We start from the raw sequence: 23,013 nt of genomic DNA on the forward strand, positions 1-23,013 counted from the left end.
TGGAACTGTAGACCTGGGTCATGAGCCGCCATGAAAGGAACGAGTTCAGGGGTGAGCACCTGGTCGCGGTAAGCAGCAGCTGTGAGGTTTCCACGGATGACCAGAAGTCGGGAACGGTTGTTCCCACAGAAAGCACCCGAAACCATGCAACTTCCGCCCCCGAATCTGTCGACTTCCTGTACACAACATTTGGCATACTGTTCACGACGCCGTCTCCAGACTCTATGCCAGCCGTCCGCGAATCTGTGGGTAAACCTGGATTCATCGCTAAAGACGACTGGTCTCTCTGGGTCTCTCTGGGTCCATCGATGGTGACGTTGGGCCCACAGCAGACGTTGACGTGGATGAAACGGCGTCAATATTGGCCCACGATATGCACGCCGAGAATGGAGATTGGCAGCCCGCAACCGATTTCGAATGGTCTGTGAGGACAGTCGACCTCTAAACATCTCAACCCTGGTTCGTGTAGCCGGCAGAAATCTGTCACGTAGGTGACGTAGGACGATTTGACGGTCTTCTGCTCGTGACGTCACACGTGGACAACCCGACCTTGGGCGATCAGAAGTGGTGCAAGTTTGTTGTAGACGACCTCGCAAGTCATACACAGTACGACCGCTGCATCCCATTGCTCTTGCGACGTCAATAACTGATCTTCCCGCTTGCAACATGCCAACGACACGTTCACGTTGCACATTTGACAATCGTGGCATTTCAAGTACCGTTAGAACTGTGGTTTAAAAGTGTTTTTTCACTTCTTGAGGCCTATGCAAACGCGTGCATATGAAGAAAACTTCGATGCGAAGATCACGTGATCGACTGCACGTGCAAAACCTGATTCGGCACTAACGCCATTTGCACGACGAATGGATGGGTTTGAGTGGGTTTTGCTAACGTTTTTTCTAGAGTCGAAAGATAGGGATCCCATTTCGGATACATAGGTGTCTCATCAGAGAAAAAATATTCATTATTTTTCAAATTACATTTTGTGAAGTTTCTTTTTTGACTCAGTATATATGGGGTCATGGAATCGTACACCAGATTATGACAATGGCACTCACATGTAGCCGTCTTCATCACTCAGTACCCTTCTTCACTCATATCTACATCGTTATATACAGTTAATACCTTGCCTGGTGAAGGAATTTATATCACGTTGCACTTCTTGTTTTTCAGCCTGCCAAGACCTTGACCCCTGCATAGCGTACACCAACATGACCGATATAACGAGGGATGTATTCAATACACCACGGCAAGACGACATACTGATCTGCGACCTTAACCTTCAGCCCGGGTGGTACCGACTAGTGGATGGCTTGATGCCGACACACTGTCTACAACCCTTCAGTTGCGGCACCCAGGCGCCAATATGGCTGAACGGAAGTGTACCTTCACAAGCGCAAGGCATTGTGCGCATGACTGCATGCGCGAATACTATTCCGACGAGTGGCAGTACAGGCGCTTGCTGCGGGACTCAGATTCCGATAGACGTCAGAAACTGCGGGGAGTTTGTGGTATACTGCCTCCGTCGCCCCCCAGCGTGTCCCATGGCGTATTGCATAGGTACAACCACAATCCGTTCTGGCTTTTTGTTATCGTTGAATTACACGATGTACCCTGTACATGTATTGCATAGGTACAACCACAACTCGTTCTGGCTTCTTGTTATCGTTGAATTACACGATGCACCCTGTACATGTATTGCCATACACATTACATACACACAGGCTCACGTTCCAAATCATATACTACAGGAAAACCGGCAGTATATCAATCTCATCAAGACCGGTTGTAAGTTCTCGGTACTTCCAAACAGAGATATGACTTCATGCCACTACTGGTCACGTCAGAACGACCCATCATCAGACCGAGATTATCAGATCGGAAAAGTCGTACAGTCAGTTTTAACATAGGGATAAGGAAAGGGGATTTCCATAACCGGATTGTTTTCTATACAATTTTGGCCATTATTATTTAGGGTAGAACCAATTTTAAATCAAGATTTATTTCAAAAGTTAGAATGGACGTTTGAAAAATGTGTAAGTAAAGCTAGAGAAACCAGATTTCTGCTGGTCAGTCATCGTTCGTGGATGACTGTTCCGACGTGACTTGTCATACAATGTCATCAGTTCTTTTTTTAATGCTTACCAGAACTCCGACCTGCTTTTAATGAGATTGGAAGTTATGCTTACGCAAAATAAAAGATCAAAACCTGATCCATCCTGCAACCTGTGATACATTCACCCACGTTGGTTTTACATGAATCTGTGTGACCATCTCGTCTGTCCGGTTTCAGAATCTGCTCCAAGGATGGTGTCTCCGCCAGTCCTCACCGGACCGGAAATCATAGGAGACCGTTTCCGGTTTGCTTGTGGCATCTCGTTCCCGCGCGGGATTCAGAACATCGCCTTTAATATCACGTGGTCATTTGACGGAGTTAATATCCCAACTGTCCCAGCACAGGTCCTCACAGGGGATCAGAGAATCGCCTTCCTTTACCAAGAGGCGTGGAGAGGGAACATCGGCAAGACGGTGAGTTTTGGAGAGATACATATGCGTGAAAGATCGTGCCTTGTCATTCAAGAAATCATTTCTGTGAAATGTAAGGAACCTGTAGTTTCTTGGCTATGGGGATCTAGGCGAGTGCCAGCATGTTATGAGTTACCTTCTTGAGACTATAGTACTATAGCAGTAAGTTAAGCCTGTCACTTTACTCATCTTGTCAGCATGGTGTTATGTCATTACAAGATCTCAAAAATAGTTATTATCTGTGTGTTTCTGCATTTAAATATTTGGCAAACCCAAACTTCATAAAGCATCATGCTCATACATGAAGTCATTCTTAAACAATATCAAGTAACACGTTCTCAATCTTTAAACCATTCACTGTGAATCAAGGAAATCTCCATAATCAATGCCTCTCGTAAAAAAGGAAAGTGAAATGAGGATTGGATGGGCACCTGTATGACCTGGTGGATTGAGTGGGCACCTGCAGGGCCTGGTGGGTTGGGTGGCCAGCTGTGGGACCTGGTGGGCTGGGTGGCTACCTGTTGGGCATCTGTGGGACCTGGTGGGTTGGAGTGGGTACCTGTGTGACCTGGGGGCAGTGTGTTGGGTGGGCACCTGTGTGAATGGTGGGTTGGGTGGGCACCTGTGTGACCTAGTGGTGGGTTGGCACCAGTGGACCTGGGTGGGTGGGCTGTGTGACCTGGTGGTCTGGTGGGCAGACCTGGTGGGTGGGCAACTGCGTGACCTGGTGGGGTGGCAACTGCGTGACCTGGTGGGTGTGTGGCGCCTGTTGGATGGTGGGTTGGGTGGGCACCTGTGTGGTCTGGTGGGCTGGGTGGCCTGGTGGGTTGGGTGGGCACCTGTGTGGACCTGGTGGGTTGGGTGGGCACCTGTGTGACCTGGTGGGTTGTGTGGGCAAATGTGTGGTCTGGAGGGTTGTGTGGGCACCTGTGTGACCTGGTGGGTTGTGTGGAAACGGGTGTGACCTGGTGGGTTGGGTGGGCAACTGTGTGACCTGGTGGGTTGGGTAGGCACCTGTGCGACCTGGTGGGGTGAGTGTACACCTGTGTGACGTGGTGGTGTTGATGGGCACCTGTGTGACCTGGTGGGTTGGGTGGGCACCTGTGTGACCTGGTGGGGTGGGTGTACACCTGTGTGACCTGGTGGGGTGGGTGTACACCTGTGTGACCTGGTGGGGTGGGTGTACACCTGTGTGACCTGGTGGGGTGGGTGTACACCTGTGTGACCTGGTGGGGTGGGTGTACACCTGTGTGACCTGGTGGGGTGGGTGTACACCTGTGTGACCTGGTGGGTGGGTGTACACCTGTGTGACCTGGTGGGGTGGGTGTACACCTGTGTGACCTGTGGTGGGGTGGGTGTACACCTGTGTGACCTGGTGTGGGTGGGTGTACACCTGTGGGACCTGGTGGGGTGGGTGTACACCTGTGGGACCTGGTGGGGTGGGTGTACACCTGTGGGACCTGGTGGGGTGGGTGTACACCTGTGTGGGACCTGGTGGGGTGGGTGTACACCTGTGTGACCTGGTGGGGTGGGTGTACACCTGTGTGACCTGGTGGGGTGGGTGTACACCTGTGTGACCTGGTGGGATGGTGTACACCTGTGTGACCTGGTGGGGTGGGTGTACACCTGTGTGACCTGGTGGGGTGGGTGTACACCTGTGTGACCTGGTGGGGTGGGTGTACACCTGTGTGACCTGGTGGGGTGGGTGTACACCTGTGTGACCTGGTGGGGTGGGTGTACACCTGTGTAACCTGACGTGGTGGGTGTACACCTGTGTGACCTGGTGGGGTGGGTGTACACCTGTGGGACCTGGTGTGGTGGGTGTACACCTGTGGGACCTGTTACATTTGGTGTTGCCACTGCAAGCTAACTACTTTCATACTTCCTGAGGTTCGACACACTGCTGATGATTACATACAGTGACGAGACTGTCGATGTAAGGAGACCAGGTTTGACACACTGCTGATGATTACATACAGTGACGAGACTGTCGATGTAAGGAGACCAGGTTTGACACACTGCTGATGATTACATACAGTGACGAGACTGTCGATGTAAGGAGACCAGGTCGCCTCCGAGTATGTCATTGCTTCCTTGTGTGTTACAGCTCCGCTGCAGGGCCGATGCCTACTATGTCACGACACCCAACGTCCGGAGCCCCATTCTCACCAGCAACGGCTACTTCGGGGGAATCAGGGTAGGTTGTGTCTCTATATACCTCCATGACCTCTACCTGTGTTTACCTACAGCGTAGATAATGCACATGTCGTTACAAACCCAGGTGTACGCATGTACACATACGTACACATCAGGATGATAAATACGTACAGTGGCGTACAGAGCGGCTCAGCCAACTACACCGACCCACGTGACTCACAACGCCAACATCAACACACACACTGACCCCACACGCACCACAGACTGACCACACACCACACATTGTAATGCAGGCCGACATGTGGAGCTATTTTGGAAATAAGGAGACAATTTGCTTTCTACTTTGAGCTGGGTAGTTGTGTAGGAGCACTAACTGAATGTACAATAAAGTAAACCACGTGACACTTTTAATCCGTCCTCTACATGCTTCCTGTCGATGCATCATATTCAGTAGTCCATGTGTGAATGTTTCTGCAAGTCTATTTCTTAACCTATGCACATACAACATGCAGGTTCAACTATGTTTCTGACTAATTAAGCCAGTTACCTTGTGTGGTGTTGTTTTGCTCAAGCTCGTACTGAATGTATGATGTCGCTAAATAACCGACACTCCTAATCCAGTCAGCATGTGGCTGTCAGACACAAAGCTGATGTTGTCATGTGTCAAGGCTGCATGCCTCCCAACTGTGTCAGTGTGTCGTCTCGGTGTGACTATTGAACGTACGTGACTCTCTCTCCAGGTCACGCCGCCAGTCGTGACTGTACGAGAGGCAGGGGGACCACAGCAGATCAACGTGACGTCAACACTTCCGGTTTTGTGCACAGGCTCGCAACGACGTTGTAGCATTCACCTTGACATTGACGTCACTGGCGGAAGTTGGGGTGAGTTCAGTATTGGATTGCCTTACGTTTATGTTCATGTCTCTGTGGTTCTGTACAGCGAGTTGTGACATCATCATGTGTTGTTTGTTATGCTCCTTTGTTGTCACACTCAGCAATATACTGGAAGTACGTGACGGCGGCCTGTAAATAATAGAGACTACGCCAAACAAGCCAGTGATTGCTATATTGGATCCACAAAATATGCTAGCCCACCCTGTTTCCCATCCTGTTGGTCCCATGCAACATGCATAGTTGTCTAGAATCTCTACTTGGTCAAGTTGTATTGCACACACACTGCAGACATAAAAACCATGTAAACATTTTCTTGTGAAAAAAGATAGTATCACTGTTTTAAAATTATTTAAATGTGTCATTTGTTCATTGTATTTTCAATAATTCAATACAATATGTGAAGTTCTACCCAAGATTCATAATTTTATACGAATATACGCAGGACAAGTATGCTGGTTTCAAGTACGCCGTGTTAACTGGCTAAAACTATGTATGCACTCCTTGAAAAACGGACATTATTAGGCGATAACGCAGGCACGCCGAGCAGAAGCAGCAGAAGTAGCTGACATACTTCGTCGTCATGGATACTGTTGGAGTTATTTCCTTAAATGTCTCCCCATCCGTACATGAAGGTGTATAAGTTACTTACGTTAAGTTAGACGTTAAGAACAAGCTCACTCTGCTATATGACTGTAGGTTATCGGCGATGCCGTCACGGACATCTTGTAGTTATTAGAATGAGTCGGGTGTAGATGGGTATATAACCTATAACCTATTGTCACTGTACCCAGAGGACATCGCGACAGCCAATCAGTGCCTTCTCTTGCTGACACGTGACCACTGGGACCTCAACACCCGCACCGCCACCATCTCCACCACTGTCCAAGCCACCAGGGACTTCGTCAGGGACGGCAACCAGGAGCTGCGTGTCACCTTCATCGCCAACTACGTGAACGCCCCGGACATCTGGCTGGGTTACATACTGCCTCGACTCAGGGTAGGTGCGGCCGCGAGCTGTTTCACCGCCATAGGAGAGTGATCGAACATTTCAAAGAAAATATATGCGTGACTTCGTGTGAGAACGGCATGACGATTATGTGCATCTCACGAAACTTCTGGCGTGATTCTTTTGAAAGGTATATAGAGTTAAAGTGTGATGCGTGGTAACAATAGGTGGTAGTCAAGCAGACCTCTGAATGCCGTACAGTGGACATTGCGATTGTCTACGTAGGTTTAGTGTATACAGGTTCCGTCCGGAGAGCGATAGGTCGTAAGTTTGAAGCCTGCAGCGTCAAACTAAAGGACGTTAATGGTCGGTACTGCGGTACTGTGGATCTTCGTACAGCACAGGGACCCATTTCACAAAGATGTCATAGCGCTATGACTGTCGTGAGTCTGTAACAGAATAGGAGGTACGGCAGTCGTAGCGCTATAATAGCTTTGGGAAACGGGACAATATCAGGTACTTAATTATAACATACATGTTCACCGCCATTAATGATTTATCGGTTAATCTTCAGGTAAGTGTTAACCATATGTAACCTCATTACACGCAGATTGGTGTTCCCCATATTACACTCGTTGAACCACAAAGGTCTGACCTAGGTACTACTGACATTGCAGGTGTTCACGGTAGATGGCGAGACTCGACGCTGCTCGGCATTCGCAGACCCACACATCAGGACATTCGAGGGCAGGGAGTAAGTTCCATTTACCTTTCACGTAATTCCCCCACCAGGGTGTGACGGGGAGGCGCAGGGGAGAGGGAGTTGGGCAAGTCTGTGCCCAGACTTTACCAGCTATGGTGTGACGGGGAGGCGCGGGTGGGTGGGACGTTGCCTGGTCTATGATGCAGGAGTCTACTACGTCTATGTTAAAGTGTGGGTGGTACAGTCTACTTTAGGTACTCTACTAGTCTATGACGCTATGCAGGTTAGTTAAAGTGGGTGGTATTCCTGACGCTACTGCTACGTCTATGTTAAAGTGTGGGTGGTCTTGACGCTATGCTTGGTCTATGATGCAGGACTCTGCTACGTCTATGTTAAAGTGTGGGTGGTATTCCTGACGCTATGCTTGGTCTATGATGCAGGACTCTACTACGTCTATGTTAAAGTGTGGGTGGTATTCCTGACGCTATGCTTGGTCTATGATGCAGGACTCTGCTACGTCTATGTTAAAGTGTGGGTGGTATTCCTGACGCTATAAAGTGTGGGTGCTTGGTCTATGATGCAGGACTCTGCTACGTCTATGTTAAAGTGTGGGTGGTATTCCTGACGCTATGCTTGGTCTATGATGCAGGACTCTGCTACGTCTATGTTAAAGTGTGGGTGGTATTCCTGACGCTATGCTTGGTCTATGATGCAGGACTCTACTAAGTCTCTGTTAAAGTGTGGGTGGTATTCCTGACGCTATGCTTGGTCTATGATGCAGGACTCTGCTACGTCTATGTTAAAGTGTGGGTGGTATTCCTGACGCTATGTTAAAGTGTGGGTGGTATTCCTGACGCTATGCTTGGTCTATGATGCAGGACTCTGCTACGTCTATGTTAAAGTGTGGGTGGTATTCCTGACGCTATGCTTGGTCTATGATGCAGGACTCTGCTACGTCTATGTTAAAGTGTGGGTGGTATTCCTGACGTCTATGTTAAAGTGTGGGTGGTATTCCTGACGCTATGCTTGGTCTATGATGCAGGACTCTACTACGTCTATGTTAAAGTGTGGGTGGTATTCCTGACGCTATGCTTGGTCTATGATGCAGGGTCTATGTTAAAGTGTGGGTGGTATTCTGCTACGTCTATGTTAAAGTGTGTTATTCCTGAATGCTTGGTCTATGATGGTATTCCTATTCCTGACGCTATGCTTGGTCTATGATGCAGGACTCTACTACGTCTATGTTAAAGTGTGGGTGGTATTCCTGACGCTATGCTTGGTCTATGATGCAGGACACTGCTACGTCTATGTTAAAGTGTGGGTGATATTCCTACGCTATGCTTGGTCTATGATGCAGGACCCAGATTTCATGTGGGTCAATCAGACACTAATCCGCGAGACTGTGTGACTAATGTGTGACGTCATCTGCTGCATTATTTGGGTTCTCTTCTCAGCACTCTGCATCTGTATGAGGTCGGGGACTTTGTGCTACTCAGGAGCACACAACGACAGTTTGAGGTAAGTTTGTTTTGAGTGAAGCTGTCTGTAAATTAGATATATCTGTTTTCTAGCACGATGTCTATAAACCAGTGAGTTGTCTATGAATACACAATGCCATTTAGAAAGTGATCAAATGTAACACATGTTATATTTGGGATTACTCTTTCGCAGTAAAGTTCAAATTCTAGTACTTTTATTTGAGTCCCTTCGGGATTCAGGCACCTAATGTCCAGCACACAAAGTCAACCCTGCAACCCGCTCAGCCATCGCAGCTTCCACAAAAATGGAAGTCACCCTTTAGTCTAGACTGCGGGCTTTGTGTACCCCTCTGATAAGTGTAAGGCCTAAAACAAATGTTGTGGCTTCGATTACCCGACCGACCCTTGAATTCTGGTACCGACCCTAGTTTTTTTAAGAGGTATGAATAAAATATGCTTTCAGATACCATTGTTTGTGCCCGGCACCAATGGACATCGGTCATTCTGATAGAGAAAGTCGACATGATGGCCACAACCTTGATTGAATAAACAATTATACATTGATAAATGTGTTATTAGTTCATAATTTACTTCTAAACAAACTGTAAAAACAAGAATTCCTACATACCTACCCTAAATTTTAAGAGGTGTAATCGGAACCACAACATTTGTTTCTATTTGGCTTATATTGGCTCGAAAATTACAGCAAGCTGTCAGTGGGCTGTGTCTGTATACCATTGAGCTGTGTGTGTACGCCAGTAAGATCTCAGCAAGCGATCAGTCAGTGTCTCTTCCACCAGGTCAACATCAGAACCAACGAATGTGTGGGTCGCGCTTGTGTGTGTGCCGTGGCCATCATGGACGGCCCGGACACCATCGCCATCGACGTGTGCCGCCAGCGATGGGGTGCCCCGCCCGCCAGGGTGAGGATCATGTCAGGGGGCAGTCTGGCCGCGGGGACACAGATCAAACGGACCAACGACGGCAGGAACTTCATGGTAGGTGATTCTCGAGACCGACATGTTGTTTGTGAATAGATCCCGATTACGTGATCTGATCTGCTAATACTCTTATACGTATTTTATCAACATAAGCTCACAACTTATGTGTTGAGCCCCGAGCGGATTCCTCATCAACACGGAACTGGTGTAAAGACATTACATACAGACGTGGTGACTTGACGGACGATGTGTTACTGAGTCACCATCCATGACGTCATATCATGCACGTGTTCCAGATATCCTTCGCGTCGGGGTCGTGGCTGCGTGTCCAGGACTTCGCCACGTACATCAACGTCGAGGTGCAGGTGCCCGCGGAGGATTTCGGACACGTGCAGGGTATATGTGGCACGTTCGATGGTAACCCTGACAACGAACTACAAAGTCCGGATGGAGAAACGTTTGATCTCAACGACAATGTTCCAACTTTGTTCTTCAGATCATGGAGGTAAGGAGATGGAGTTGGGGAGAGAGAAAAGAGAGCGACAGAGAGGGGCAGAGAGAGAGGGGAGGGGCGGGGTAGAGAGGGGCAGAGAGAGAGGGGAGGGACGGGGTAGAGAGAGGGGCAGAGAGGGGGAGGGGCGGGGTAGAGGAGGGGCAGAGAGAGAGGGGGGGGTAGGGCAGAGAGGGGGCAGAGAGAGGGGCAGAGAGAGAGGGAGGGACGGGGCAGAGAGAGGCCAGAGAGAGAGAGGGAGGGGTAGAGAGAGGTCAGAGGGAGACTGGAGAGAGAGAGAGAGAGAGAGAGAGAGAGAGAGAGAGAGAGAGAGAGAGAGAGAGAGGTAGAGGCCTCCTAAATGTTAACACTGTGTCAAGCTCATTTCTGATGTACTGATATTTTCAAGGGTTTCGGTTGGAATTTATTGTCTCAGAATGTCAACACCAGGCTCGGTGTGTGCCAGCATGTCCTGTGTGTATATCCCCATTGAAGCACCTGCTATATAAAGGTATTTTTGTTTTGTGCAGACTGAGAGCAGATCAGAGTTTGCTGAACGGCGCTACTCGGCCCCAACTCACCCGTGTCGTCCTCATTGACAACGTCAACATCAACACCCAGTGTCTGTGCAACAACATCACCAGGACGGCAGACTGTGGACGCAACAGAGTGATACAAGACCCGGTCCGTAATGTAAGTCACACAACCTAGCCATCGCTGCTTCATAATAACATACTAGCTCATTACAGCTGACCGAACATACGCCCTGTCGGGAAAGTCCGTGAAAGGTTATAATTAACATGCCATGTGTTGTTATGTCCACTCGTCCTTCTCACCTTATCTATTTCACCCATATCTAAACCCCTGAAGGTCCGGGTTAGAATATTGATCTTCAGTAACCCATGCTTGTCGTAAGACGCGACTAACGGGATCAGGTGGTCAGGTTCACTGACTTGGTTGACACATGTCATCGGTTCCCAATTGCGCAGATCGATGTTCATGGTGTTGATCACTGGATTGTCTGGTCCAGACTCGATTATTTACAGACCGCCGCCATACAGCTGGAATATTTCTGAGTGCGGCGTAAAACTAAACTGACTCACTCACTCACCCATGTCCTCCTTACATATCCTCTGCACCCTTACCATCTTCACCCACGTCCCTTATTGCATTCTGTCCCGAGTTAACATAACCACGTGACCCCTAACGGACGACTAAGTGGACTGGATGGTCAGTAACTCCGTGCTCAGTTGCTCGTACCACCAATCACTGATTGATCCAGCCTCCGACATCCCTGGGTGTTACTGGAATACTGCCTAACAACACAAGCATCCATCCTCGCTTACAGTTTCTAATGTACGTCCTTCACGTCATGGCTGCCCTTGGTTACAGCTCTGTTCTTCTTGTCACGATGTCACGGATCGAGTTATAACACGGACTCAAAATGCATCGGTGACTGACGACGACAACGACGAGCCTGCTGTCCGTATACCCGGCACCCCCACCGTCCCCGACAGGCCAAACTTCAGAACGATGATCAACTGTGAGTGGCTTCTTAAACTTGATCACAGCTAACCCTAAAGACTCACTTGATCAATGGTTTCAATTCTGTTTCTTCGTCAGTCGAGTACCAGTTATTGTGTTTCCATTTAGACATAAATGACGTTGTCGACACACACTACGTCAGCTCACTGCTCGTCTACATCCACTGTAAGTAAGTCATTAGACACATTTAAGATGTTGTAGCATCACTGAGGATAGAAACGTTTGTTGCCATGTGACTTGACAGTGCTGGTTCCTCTACAGGTGAGTCTGGAAGTACAAGCAGAAACAAAGCTATACAAACTAATATCCTTTAGTTAACTATTTCTCCATAGCACACATTCTGTTGTAATCCAGCCATCAGAAGAGGTACAACATTCAACACTATGGCCATACACAGACACGACCAAGTAGCCGGTCTGACATACCCTTGAGTTATTTAACAGGAAACACGTTGCATCTTTGTTATATTTAGTCTTTTAATACCACTTGCCTATAGCACAAGTGGTCAGGCCAACAAAGAAATGTACAGGCTAGCGCTGAACTGAGTTACGACCGGTCAGCTGGTCAAGGTAGGTCGCTGACATGGTTGATATTCACTTCATGGCATTCCATTTGTGTAGATCGATGCTTGCGATGCCGATCACTGGATTGTCTGTGCCAGACTTGTATAAACGGAGACAGACATACCTGGCTTCATAATACCTGAGTGTGGCGTAAACTACAAACATATTTCAACCTTCAGTCAACTTCACGGCGACCCTGGGCGTGAACGTGACGATCATCACACCTGGGGTTGAGGTCAGCCCCTACCCTCGGGTCCGCCCAAACCTCCCGTGGAGCCACAGATCACCCAGGCCCGGGCCAACCAACTGTGCATCACTGCCATCGCCAACTTCTCTCTCGGCGTCAGGTGCACGACCATCGTGGGCTTCGACACTTCCGGTTTTGTTTCTTCATGTGTTGAAGACATGGTTGTAAGTTATGGTTCATTTGTTATTATATTACGTGTTTTCCAAAATCTCCTCCCCAAATCAGTTAGGGTGGATTATATGTATATTGGTAGTAAAATCATAACATCAAATTACGTCTGAGGCTATTCCAGTACAATAGCTCACCTACTCCACGGTTAAATACAGGGCCTGTAATATAAGGTGTGCACAGTTTAACAGTCTCCAATCTTCAGGAAGCATTCGGCTAAGAACATATATTCTCTCCTAGGCAGCACAGTCGACGGTGTTCCTGCAGGCGGCTGTATCCGCCATGGAGGCAGGTTGCCAGGAGGCCATCTTGAGAAACATCAGCAACTTCGGCACCGACGGCCAAGGGAGACGACTCCCACCACCAGACGCCACCAAGAATATCTGTCCAAACCAGTGCAGTATGAGAGGCGTGTGCAGTGCCGGCAGATGCATCTGTGATGCAGGCTACTCTGCACAAGACTGCTCCGTCCAAACATCGAGGCCACCTCAGATTATCCGAATATTGAGGTAAGTGTGTGTGGTGTGGCTGACGGTGTAAGCCTCCCTGTATGTACACGTGTCACAGTGTGTGTGGTGTGGCTGATGGTGTAAGCCTCCTTGTGTGTACACGTGTCACAGTTTGTGCGGTGTGGCTGATGGTGTAAGCCTCCTTGTGTGTACACGTGTCACAGTGTGTGCGGTGTGGCTGACGGTGTAAGCCTCCTTGTGTGTACACCTGTCACAGTGTGTGCGGTGTGGCTGACGGTGTAAGCCTCCTGTGTGTACACGTGTCACAGTGTGTGCGGTGTGGCTGACGGTGTAAGCCTCCTTGTGTGTACACGTGTCACCATGTGTGCGGTGTGGCTGATGGTGTAAACCTCCCTGTATGTACACGTGTCACAGTGTGTGCGGTGTGGCTGATGGTGTAAGCCTCCTTGTGTGTACACGTGTCACAGTGTGTGCGGTGTGGCTGACGGTGTAAGCCTCCCTGTATGTACACGTGTCACAGTGTGTGCGGTGTGGCTGATGGTGTAAGCCTCCTTGTGTGTACACGTGTCACAGTGTGTGCGGTGTGGCTGATGGTGTAAGCCTCCTGTGTGTACACGTGTCACAGTGTGTGCGGTGTGGCTGATGGTGTAAGCCTCCTGTGTGTACACGTGTCGTGTCAGTGTGTGCGGTGTGGCTGACGGTGTAAGCCTCCTGTGTGTACACGTGTCACAGTGTGCGGTGTGGCTGTGGTGTAAGCCTCTGTGTGTACACGTGTCACAGTGTGTGTGGTGTGGCTGATGGTGTAAGCCTCCTGTGTATGTACACGTGTCACACGTCACAGTGTGTGCGGTGTGGCTGACGGTGTAAGCCTCCTTGTATGTACACGTGTCACAGTGTGTGCGGTGTGGCTGATGGTGTAAGCTCCTTGTGTGTACACGTGTCACAGTGTGTGTGTGGTGTGGTGTGGCTGGTGTAAGCCTCCTGTGTGTACGTGTCACAGTGTGTGGTGTGTACACGTGTCACAGTGTGTGCGGTGTGGCTGATGGTGTAAGCCTCCCTTGTGTACACGTGTCACAGTGTGTGCGGTGTGGCTGATGGTGTAAGCCTCCCTTGTGTGTACACGTCACAGTGTCACAGTGTGTGCGCTGTGCGGTGTGAAAGCCTGCCTTGTGTGTACACGTGTCACAGTGTGTGCGGTGTGGCTGATGGTGTAAGCCTCCTTGTGTGTACACTTCGTATGTCACCTGTGTGTGCGGTGTGGCTGATGGTGTAAGCCTCCTTGTGTGTACACGTGTCACCGTGTGTGTGCGGTGTGGCTGACGGTGTAAGCCCTTGTGCGTACAGTGTCACCAGTGTGTGCGGTGTGGCTGACGGTGTAAGCCTCCCTGTGTGTACACGTGTCACAGTGTGTGCGGTGTGGCTGACGGTGTAAGCCTCCCTGTATGTACACGTGTCACAGTGTGTGCGGTGTGGCTGATGGAGTAAGCCTCCTTGTGTGTACACGTGTCACAGTGTGTGCGGTGTGACTGACGGTGTAAGCCTCCCTGTATGTACACGTGTCACAGTGTGTGCGGTGTGGCTGGTGGTGTAAGCCTCCTTGTGTGTACACGTGTCACAGTGTGTGCGGTGTGGCTGACGGTGTAAGCCTCCCTGTATGTACACGTGTCACAGTGTGTGTGGTGTGGCTGATGGTGTAAGCCTCTTTGTGTGTACACGTGTCACAGTGTGTGCGGTGTGGCTGACGGTGTAAGCCTCCCTGTATGTACACGTGTCACAGTGTGTGTGGTGTGGCTGATTTCGTAAGCTCCTTGTGTGTACACGAGTCACAGTGTGTGCGGTGTGGCTGACGGTGTAAGCCTCCCTGTATGTACACGTGTCACAGTGTGTGTGGTGTGGCTGATGGTGTAAGCCTCCTTGTGTGTACACGTGTCACAGTGTGTGTGGTGTGGCTGATGGTGTAAGCCTCCTTGTGTGTACACGTGTCACAGTGTGTGCGGTGTGGCTGACGGTGAAGCCTCCCTGTATGTACACGTGTCACAGTGTGTGCGATGTGACTGATTGTGTAAGCCTCCTTGTGTGTACACGTGTCACAGTGTGTGTGGTGTGGCTGATGGTGTAAGCCTGCTTTTGTGTACACGTGTCACAGTGTGTGCGGTGTGGCTGATGGTGTAAGCCTTCTCGTATGTACACCTGTCACCGTGTGTGCGGTGTGGCTGATGGTGTAAGCCTCCTTTTGTGTACAGTGTCACCATGTGTGCGGTGTGGCTGACGGTGTAAGCCTCCCTCTGTGTACACGTGTCACCGTGTGTGCGGTGTGGCTGACGGTGTAAGCCTCCTTGTGTGTACACGTGTCACAGTGTTTGCGGTGTGGCTGATCGTGTAAGCCTCCTTGTGTGTACAGTGTCACCATGTGTGCGGTGTGGCTGACGGTGTAAGCCTCCTTGTGTGTACACGTGTCACAGTGTGTGCGGTGTGGCTTACGGTGTAAGCCTCCTTGTGTCTACACGTGTCACAGTGTGTTTTATCAACCTACTGATGAATGTATCATCACTGCATTTATATCTTTATGTAAACCTGCCGCCATGTTGACCGGGCTTTGTGTGACTTGACCAATGCTGCTATCACGTCCTATGGTGTTTGGGATAACAGCTTCCCTGGTTCATCGACTCCAGGTTATACAAAACACAGCCCCCAGGATAATAACTCGTTGTCCTCGAAGAGACCACATCACCCCCAGGTTAAGAGAACTGCATTGGCTACCCGTTGCCAGACGCATAAAATTCAAGTTGCTCACCATTATCTACAAGTGCCTGAAGACCAACACTGCTCCATCTTACTTGTCATCTCTTCTTAACAACCATAGACCAACAAGACCTCTTAGATCACAAGATAAAGATCTGCTTATCACCAGACCATCCAGGACCAAATACGGGGACCGCTGCTTTGAATGTGCAGCTCCCATGCTATGGAACAACCTCCCCTATGTCGCTAAAATCCGCCCCAAGTCTACAAACTTTTCGAAAACATTTAAAGACACATCTATTTGAAATGAAATAGACTGAACTGCACAAGCGCCTGTGAGCAGCCTAGCTGGAACTCGGCGCTATAGAAGTAGATTATTATTATTATTATTATTATTATTATTACGTGCTTGGATCTAACCGTGTTAGTGTTTACCCCCCAGGAACGGACTGTGCAACTCCCGGAGGCGTCCCTGTCGTATCGCCTTCCTCATCGTCGACAACTTCCATGAAACTCCAAACATCGCTTGTAGAGTGCGGGACGTGAGGGTGAGCAGGGAGTTGAACCTCCATCCTTACTGTCAGTTTAGTGATGGAGTGTAGATGCGTCGGTAGAATATATACGGTGACAAGCGGTGTGTTGATGTTAGACTAGGTATCTACCATAGAGATAGATGCAGTAATAGAACAACACTATCAATGGCATACCTTGGTTCCCAGTATCAAACCAAAACAATATAGCATCCATAATCGTTAATGACACATATATTTTATGTGAATGTTGATAATGCTTGTAGTTCACCTCTGTTGGACAAGGATCCACACCTCGGTATTTCGAAAGTGCTTAATACTCTTGGTGATGCGTCACCGGCCACTCGGGGCTACTGGGTTGGGTGACTGCCGGATCAGTCAAAACAACATAGTTAACTGTAATGAGAGGATTGTGTCTTGAGCCTTTTCTCGTCTCTGTAAACATATCCTACAACTAACACACAAGGTTTTTTCTTTCCGTTCCTGTGTTAATACAGATAGATAACGGCAACCTGACGCCTGGAAACAACTTCTCGTTAGTCCCCGCGGATTTCGAGAGTTCACGAGAGGTTGGATGTCACCTCCCTGATGCCAGAGTACCTGAAGGTAAGCCGTGACGTCACTACGCTTCAATTGCCCCGGATGTTGAATATGGTACCCATGACGACCCGGGCTAGAATTGGTCTTCAACAACCAATGAGGGTCGTAAAAGGCGACCTACGGGACAGGTAGTTCAGAACGGTGACTTGGTTGGTGCCTGTGATAGTATCTCAGTGACGTATCACTGAATTGTCTGGACCGGCGTCGAATAGCTGGCATATTGTTGAGTCCGGCGTCAAACAACAAACGAAATCATGGCGAGGACTATTTTGTTGTACCTGATGCGGTACAGCTCAGTGCTGTCATGGTAATGGCGTCTCACCGACAATACAATGTTGTGTATCTTCTTCAGATCGGGCGCTGCACGGGCTCCTCATCTCACTGACAACAAACGGGGCGCTGTTTAGTAACGAGGTGCTCTACGTGGTGTACGACTCTCACTGTCTCTCTTGTAACAGAATGGGACAGTGTGGCATCAAGGTAGGTCTGTCTCTCCTGTAACAGAATGGGCCAGTGTGGCATCAGGGTAGGTCTGACTCGCCTGTAACAGAATGGGCAAGTGTGGCATCAGGGTAGGTCTGTCTCAGTAGCTGTATCATACATACCATCACCAAACTCCATTTCTTCACTCTAACCCATTTAAGCTGAACTAGATGGATGCTTTCGTATAAAACTGCACATACCAATGTGAAAACCTACATATGGTATTTGATGTGTGCATGCAATATATTTCAGAACGATACATGTCTCATTGAGGGCACGTGTAGAAATGCTCGTGAGGAGAACCCCAGGAACCCATCTGAGTTGTGCGACCCGGACAGAGACCAGGAGAGATGGACGTCATCACGTGAGTAGGGCCACCACTGGGTCCAGCAGCTCGTGCAAGGGCAATGTCAAGGTTACTCACAGAGGGACACGGTGTGGTGGGAAATGTCCAGTCGGCTGAGGGACACGGTGTGGTGGGTGCCCAGTCGGCTGAGAGACACGGTGTGGGGGTTGTCCAGTCGGCTGAGGGATACGGCGTGGGGGATGTCCTGTCGGCAGAGGGATACGGCGTGGGGGGTGTCCAGTCGGCTGAGGGATACGGCGTGGGGGATGTCCTGTCGGCTGAGGGATACGGTGTGGTGGGTGCCCAGTCGGCTGAGAGACACGGTGTGGGGGTTGTCCAGTCGACTGAGGGATACGGCGTGGGGGATGTCCTGTCGGCAGAGGGATACGGCGTGGACACGGCGTGGGTGTCCAGTCGGCTGAGGGACACGGCGTGGGGGTTGTCCAGTCGGCTGAGGGATACGGCGTGGGGGATGTCCTGTCGGCAGAGGGATACGGCGTGGGGGTTGTCCAGTCGGCTGAGGGATACGGCGTGGGGGATGTCCTGTCGGCTGAGGGATACGGCGTGGGGGGTGTCCAGTCGGCTGAGGGACACGGCGTGGGGGTTGTCCAGTCGGCTGAGAGACACGGCGTGGTGGGTGTCCAGTCGGATGAGGGATACGGCGTGGTGGGTGTCCAGTCGGCTGACAAGCCGCAAGTCACTGCTCTCAGTGTGTAAACAGTGACAGAATATATTGACCAGGGGTTAGGTTTCCTGGTGGTGTGTGGTCCTGTACACAAATAAGTTGTGTCACTAATAAGTTGAAGTTAAGCAACCTTGGTCACGGAGTGTCCTTGGATGGATGACCGTATTTGGCAACTTGACTCCTGAGAGTTTCTAGGACTTCAGTCCTGCTCTACACTGCAAAATTAGTTGGGAGACTTGTGGAGTCACCCTGAGTAAGTGACTTAGTTCGAAATCTGTCTGTCCACACAGCAGTAAATTGGGTAGCTGGTATGATACGATGGTAGTCACATCGACCTTGAATTTAAACCTTGAGCGCCTGACAGGCTACCGGTTGTATTCTCCACAGGGAGTGTTCTCTACTCGTTGACCAGGGGTAGTGTGTCAGCGCTTTGAACATGCAACGTGAATGGATAAATGCGCAATATAAATGGACTATTAATACTAGTATAAGAATATCATATTCTACCTGAATATTCCAGCACCAGACCGTGGACCTGACGTGTATCGCTCCATGTGGTCCTCCTACATTAAGCTGTATAACTGAGAAACTGTTCCAAGTAGCTTTAAATCACACTCTCGCTTAACTGCTAGATGGCCAATGTTCGCCTAAATACCTAACAATCGCATGACAAACGTGTGTGGTGATTGCATACTGTACCTGATGACACCCCAAGACGGGCACGTTACTCGACAGCAGCTGAAGATGTATCTAAAGTTTCACAACTACATCTGTGGCCGTACACCATGTTCATGTTCTGTTGTCTCTTCAGTGTCTCGACTCGCGGCTTTCCCAGCGCCATGTCTCCCAACCAACAACAGGTTCGACAGATGGGACATCTGGACAAGGTGAGTGGTGCCAGTCAACAGATCCTTCCATGCACCTGTTAGTTCCATGGCAATTTAGTTCCCCAGGGGCGACCATGTAGTCCTCCCCGAGGTTAGTTCCACGGCCATGTAGTCCTCCCCGAGGTACGGCAGGGGTGTTTGACGTGATATCGGCTGGTTATATGTGTAGACTTCCTGTTTACAAAGTGGGTTACAGTGGCTAAGTTAAAAGCACAATATCCATGCCAATGCATAAACGTCTACTTATAGTACAAGACGTACACCGGACATTCCTCCCACATCAGACAGACCAGCCGTTACATATATGGCATACTGTCCACAGCAGAGATAAACCCTTTCCAGCATACCCTAGAAGCAAAGTGAAAGTGAACTCCTTCTATATCATAGTTCTATGTTTTTCTATTTTTTTCTGTTCTATATTTTCCTTTATTACAAACATCATGATGATGGTGATCTATTTTCATTAAATGCGTACAATACTTTAGCAATCTTAAGTCAGGTGGTATAAGAACAAGATTCCGCAAGATGGTCGTGTCTGTCATGGGAAGCTTACGGAGTGGTTGCCATGACTACAGACATGAATACTTATTGTGATTGTGATTTCTGTATCCCATAGAGGTATGCCAGCTTGTAAACAAAAACAAATGATTTGGCGGAAAACATATACGGGATACAATTTTAGAAAATGGCACTGTACATATATTGTTAGCGCTACTTAATTGTCAAGGTGTTTGTGTAGAGCTGGGCACTCCCTTAACCGCTCCAGGTATCAGCTGTGCTGGTGTCGACAATGATGCGGGACTGCCAGGCGTAGTAGCTCCGGTTGTCTGACGCATGTTTCATGTATTCTTGTGTCCGACATATTAAATCGTTATCAGAAACCTTTGAGATACAGATAGGTGTCAGACAACGCTGTGCATTGAGCCCCTTCCTGTATTCTTTTATTTTCATAAATGAATTGGCCACGCAGGGAATAACTGTACACACGGCGTACAATTTCATCCGGATGTCTTCCAACTATTTCTGTTGCTTTTTGCTGATGATATTGTCTTAATATCCAGTACTATTATCGGCCAGCAAAGGCAAATATATGAACTGGAAAACTTCTGCGAGCAGTCAAAGCTGACAGTTAATTTGGATAAAAGAAAGGTAGTGGTATTCAAAAATGGTGGAAAATTAGCAAAACATGAAAAAAATATATATTGTAAACTTGAGACTACAAAATTCTTACAGATATCTTGGTGTATATTTCACTAATCAGTTATCCTGGTCATTGCATGTAAACTTTGCAGCAGTGCAGGCACAGAAAGTACTTCTATCTATCTATACTCTTATTGTAAAGAAATTCGGTACTGGATAAAGCTATTACACATGTCAACCTATCGCTTACCAAAGAAGTGTTATAATATCATGCTTTTATGTGATAGAAATGGACATGATATAAAACAATTATCATTTTCCACTGGATTTTGAGATATTTGGCATAACCAAGAAATTGGAAAATATCCGGAAATCATCAAATCATTTACTCAAACTTTTTTCAAAATTGGCATCTTTTTCAAGCAAATGTGACACTTAAATGTTTAAAAACAATATCCATACCGAATTCTATCGATCATGTTTAAATGTAAGAAAAAGTATAGAATAAGTTTAGCACGATTCCGATGCTCATCTCATGAACTTTTGATTGAGAAAGGTAGATAATTGTTGTGTAAATATGAATAGAGAATATAGAACTTGCTAATTATGTACTTCAAATGCAGTTCAAGACGAGAATCAGTTTCTTTGTGTATGCCCTAACTACTGTAATCATCGAAGCAAATATTATTTATAAAAAAAAAATATTATGTCCAACCAAATAAATTTCAGTTTTCGCTAAATGCAGTTCAAATACTAAAGATATTGGAAACATGTCCATGTATATTTTCTACGTATTTGTACAGAGAAAGCATATTGTTTCTTGAAAGTGTACAAACATATACAGTGTAGTATAGGACCGATGCATTTTGAGTGTCGGAATAAAGAAAGATTGTATTCATTTCATTTCCAGCAACCAAACTGGCTGTCCGTGTTTTTTCGACAAGAACAGAACTGACTGCGCATGTTGTGAGGCTGGTGCCTGTCAGTGCCCGGATCCCAACCCCAACCAGTGCGCCCTCTGTAGTCAGGAAACCCGCCTATGTGGCACACGTGAGTTGCCACTCAAAGATAGCTTTGATAGCTCTTAGCCTCGAAACCAGTAATATAGCTCTAAGGCTCGAAACCAGTAGTATCGCTCTTAGGCTATAGCTCTTAGGCTCGAAACCAGTAGTGTCGCTCTTAGCCTCGAAACCAGTAGTATGAGACGCTCTTAGGCTCGAAACCAGTAGCACACCAGTAGTATCGTTTCGAAACCAGTAGTAGAGGCTCGAAACCAGTAGTATCGCTCTTAGGCTCGAAACCAGTAGTGTCGCTCTTATGCTCGAAACCAGTAGTATCGGTCTTAGGCTCGAAACCAGTAGTATCGCTCTTAGGCTCGAAACCAGTAGTATCGCTCTTAGGCTCGAAACCAGTAGTGTCGCTCTTATGAAACCAGTAAAATAAGGCTCGATTCCAGTAGGTCGCTCTTAGGCTCGAAACCAGTAGTATGAGACGAAGTGCCAGCAGACCACACCATAGTATCTCCTCAAGAGGGACCAGGAAGAACTTTGTTCCCGTGACGGGAATCAACATCGATTTTTATGTCTTACGAAATGACTAAAAAGCCTGATTTCAGTATAGATGTATAGATTAAAAAGATAAGATTTTCGAGGATAGATTTATGGATGTACCTTTGTCAAGACGTTTCGACATAGATCCTAATGTCGTTGTCAAGCACTTGAATCTATGTCAAAACGTCGCCTATATAGAATAAAGAAGTTGTATATCCATAAAAATAGTCCTCATTCTTCATCTACCGAACTTCTAGAATGCCAATCAAAGAAGATTAGAGTAGATTGTATATACAGACTGATAGATAAGGGCGAGTGAATGTTGTGTTCCGCCAATCTTGTAATGAGTCCAATCTTGACCTCAGAAGATCAGTAGTAATATCATTATGGGCATGTCCTTTGACAGAAATCCCATGAAGCTGAAAATATACTCAACGAAAACAGTTAAGGACCACCCCAAGTTTCAATATAAAAGTATTTGATAGTTCATCATGTTCCATATAATACTTAAAATTGATTATTGGGGTGGTCCTTCACTTTTTTTTCAGTATATAATCTGTCTACAATAAAATCCAACACTGCAGCAGATAAACCAATATGCATGGACGGAAGTAGCCTATTGTTCAGTGTGTGTGCGTACAGCGGGTTACGTTGTCCTGTGTTGTTGAGATGTTCTTAAATCATCAGTCTGACGCTTGACGTTGCAGGTCAGACATCGCCCGAGAACGGGGTGGACGGGTGGACCCTATCATTAACCGGATGTCAGTGTGCCTTCGACGCTTCGCGCACTGACTGCGCATGTTGTCAGAACGAGGGTTGTCTCTGCGGGTTGGAGCACCGGAACCAGTGCTCGCCATGTGGGCGACCGGAAGTCTGTGGGTCGAAACCGGATGTGTTTGGTGGATTGCGAATACACGGCTGA

At 48.1% G+C, this 23,013-nt stretch overlaps 1 protein-coding gene across 1 annotated transcript; it reads left to right on the forward strand.

Annotated features, from left to right (window-relative positions):
* The first annotated feature begins 1,187 nt into the window (after window positions 1-1,187).
* LOC124275717 (von Willebrand factor D and EGF domain-containing protein-like) lies at window positions 1,188-23,013 on the forward strand. The gene is made up of 19 exons (XM_046711357.1): window positions 1,188-1,560; window positions 2,294-2,529; window positions 4,634-4,723; window positions 5,424-5,565; window positions 6,369-6,574; window positions 7,201-7,277; window positions 8,681-8,744; window positions 9,505-9,702; window positions 9,942-10,150; window positions 10,666-10,828; window positions 12,484-12,654; window positions 12,899-13,167; window positions 16,313-16,418; window positions 16,898-17,006; window positions 17,353-17,480; window positions 17,736-17,847; window positions 19,326-19,401; window positions 21,452-21,591; window positions 22,799-23,013. Exons 1-19 carry the CDS (start codon window positions 1,212-1,214, stop codon window positions 23,011-23,013), a joined length of 3,060 nt encoding a protein of 1,019 aa, XP_046567313.1. The 5' UTR covers window positions 1,188-1,211.

This window comes from Haliotis rubra, unplaced genomic scaffold (genome assembly GCF_003918875.1).
Source record: "Haliotis rubra isolate DU_JTF1 unplaced genomic scaffold, ASM391887v1 Scf2011, whole genome shotgun sequence".
NCBI classification, from domain to species: Eukaryota; Metazoa; Mollusca; class Gastropoda; order Lepetellida; family Haliotidae; genus Haliotis; species Haliotis rubra.

Bases quoted from the DNA above. Each gene is read 5' to 3' on its own strand.
- LOC124275717 (XM_046711357.1), top strand. From the start codon at position 1,212: ATGACCGATATAACGAGGGATGTATTCAATACACCACGGCAAGACGAC. The intron at 7,278-8,680 runs GTAAGTTCCATT...TTCTCTTCTCAG, and splicing joins AGGACATTCGAGGGCAGGGA to CACTCTGCATCTGTATGAGG. The intron at 16,419-16,897 runs GTGAGCAGGGAG...GTGTTAATACAG, and splicing joins GTAGAGTGCGGGACGTGAGG to ATAGATAACGGCAACCTGAC.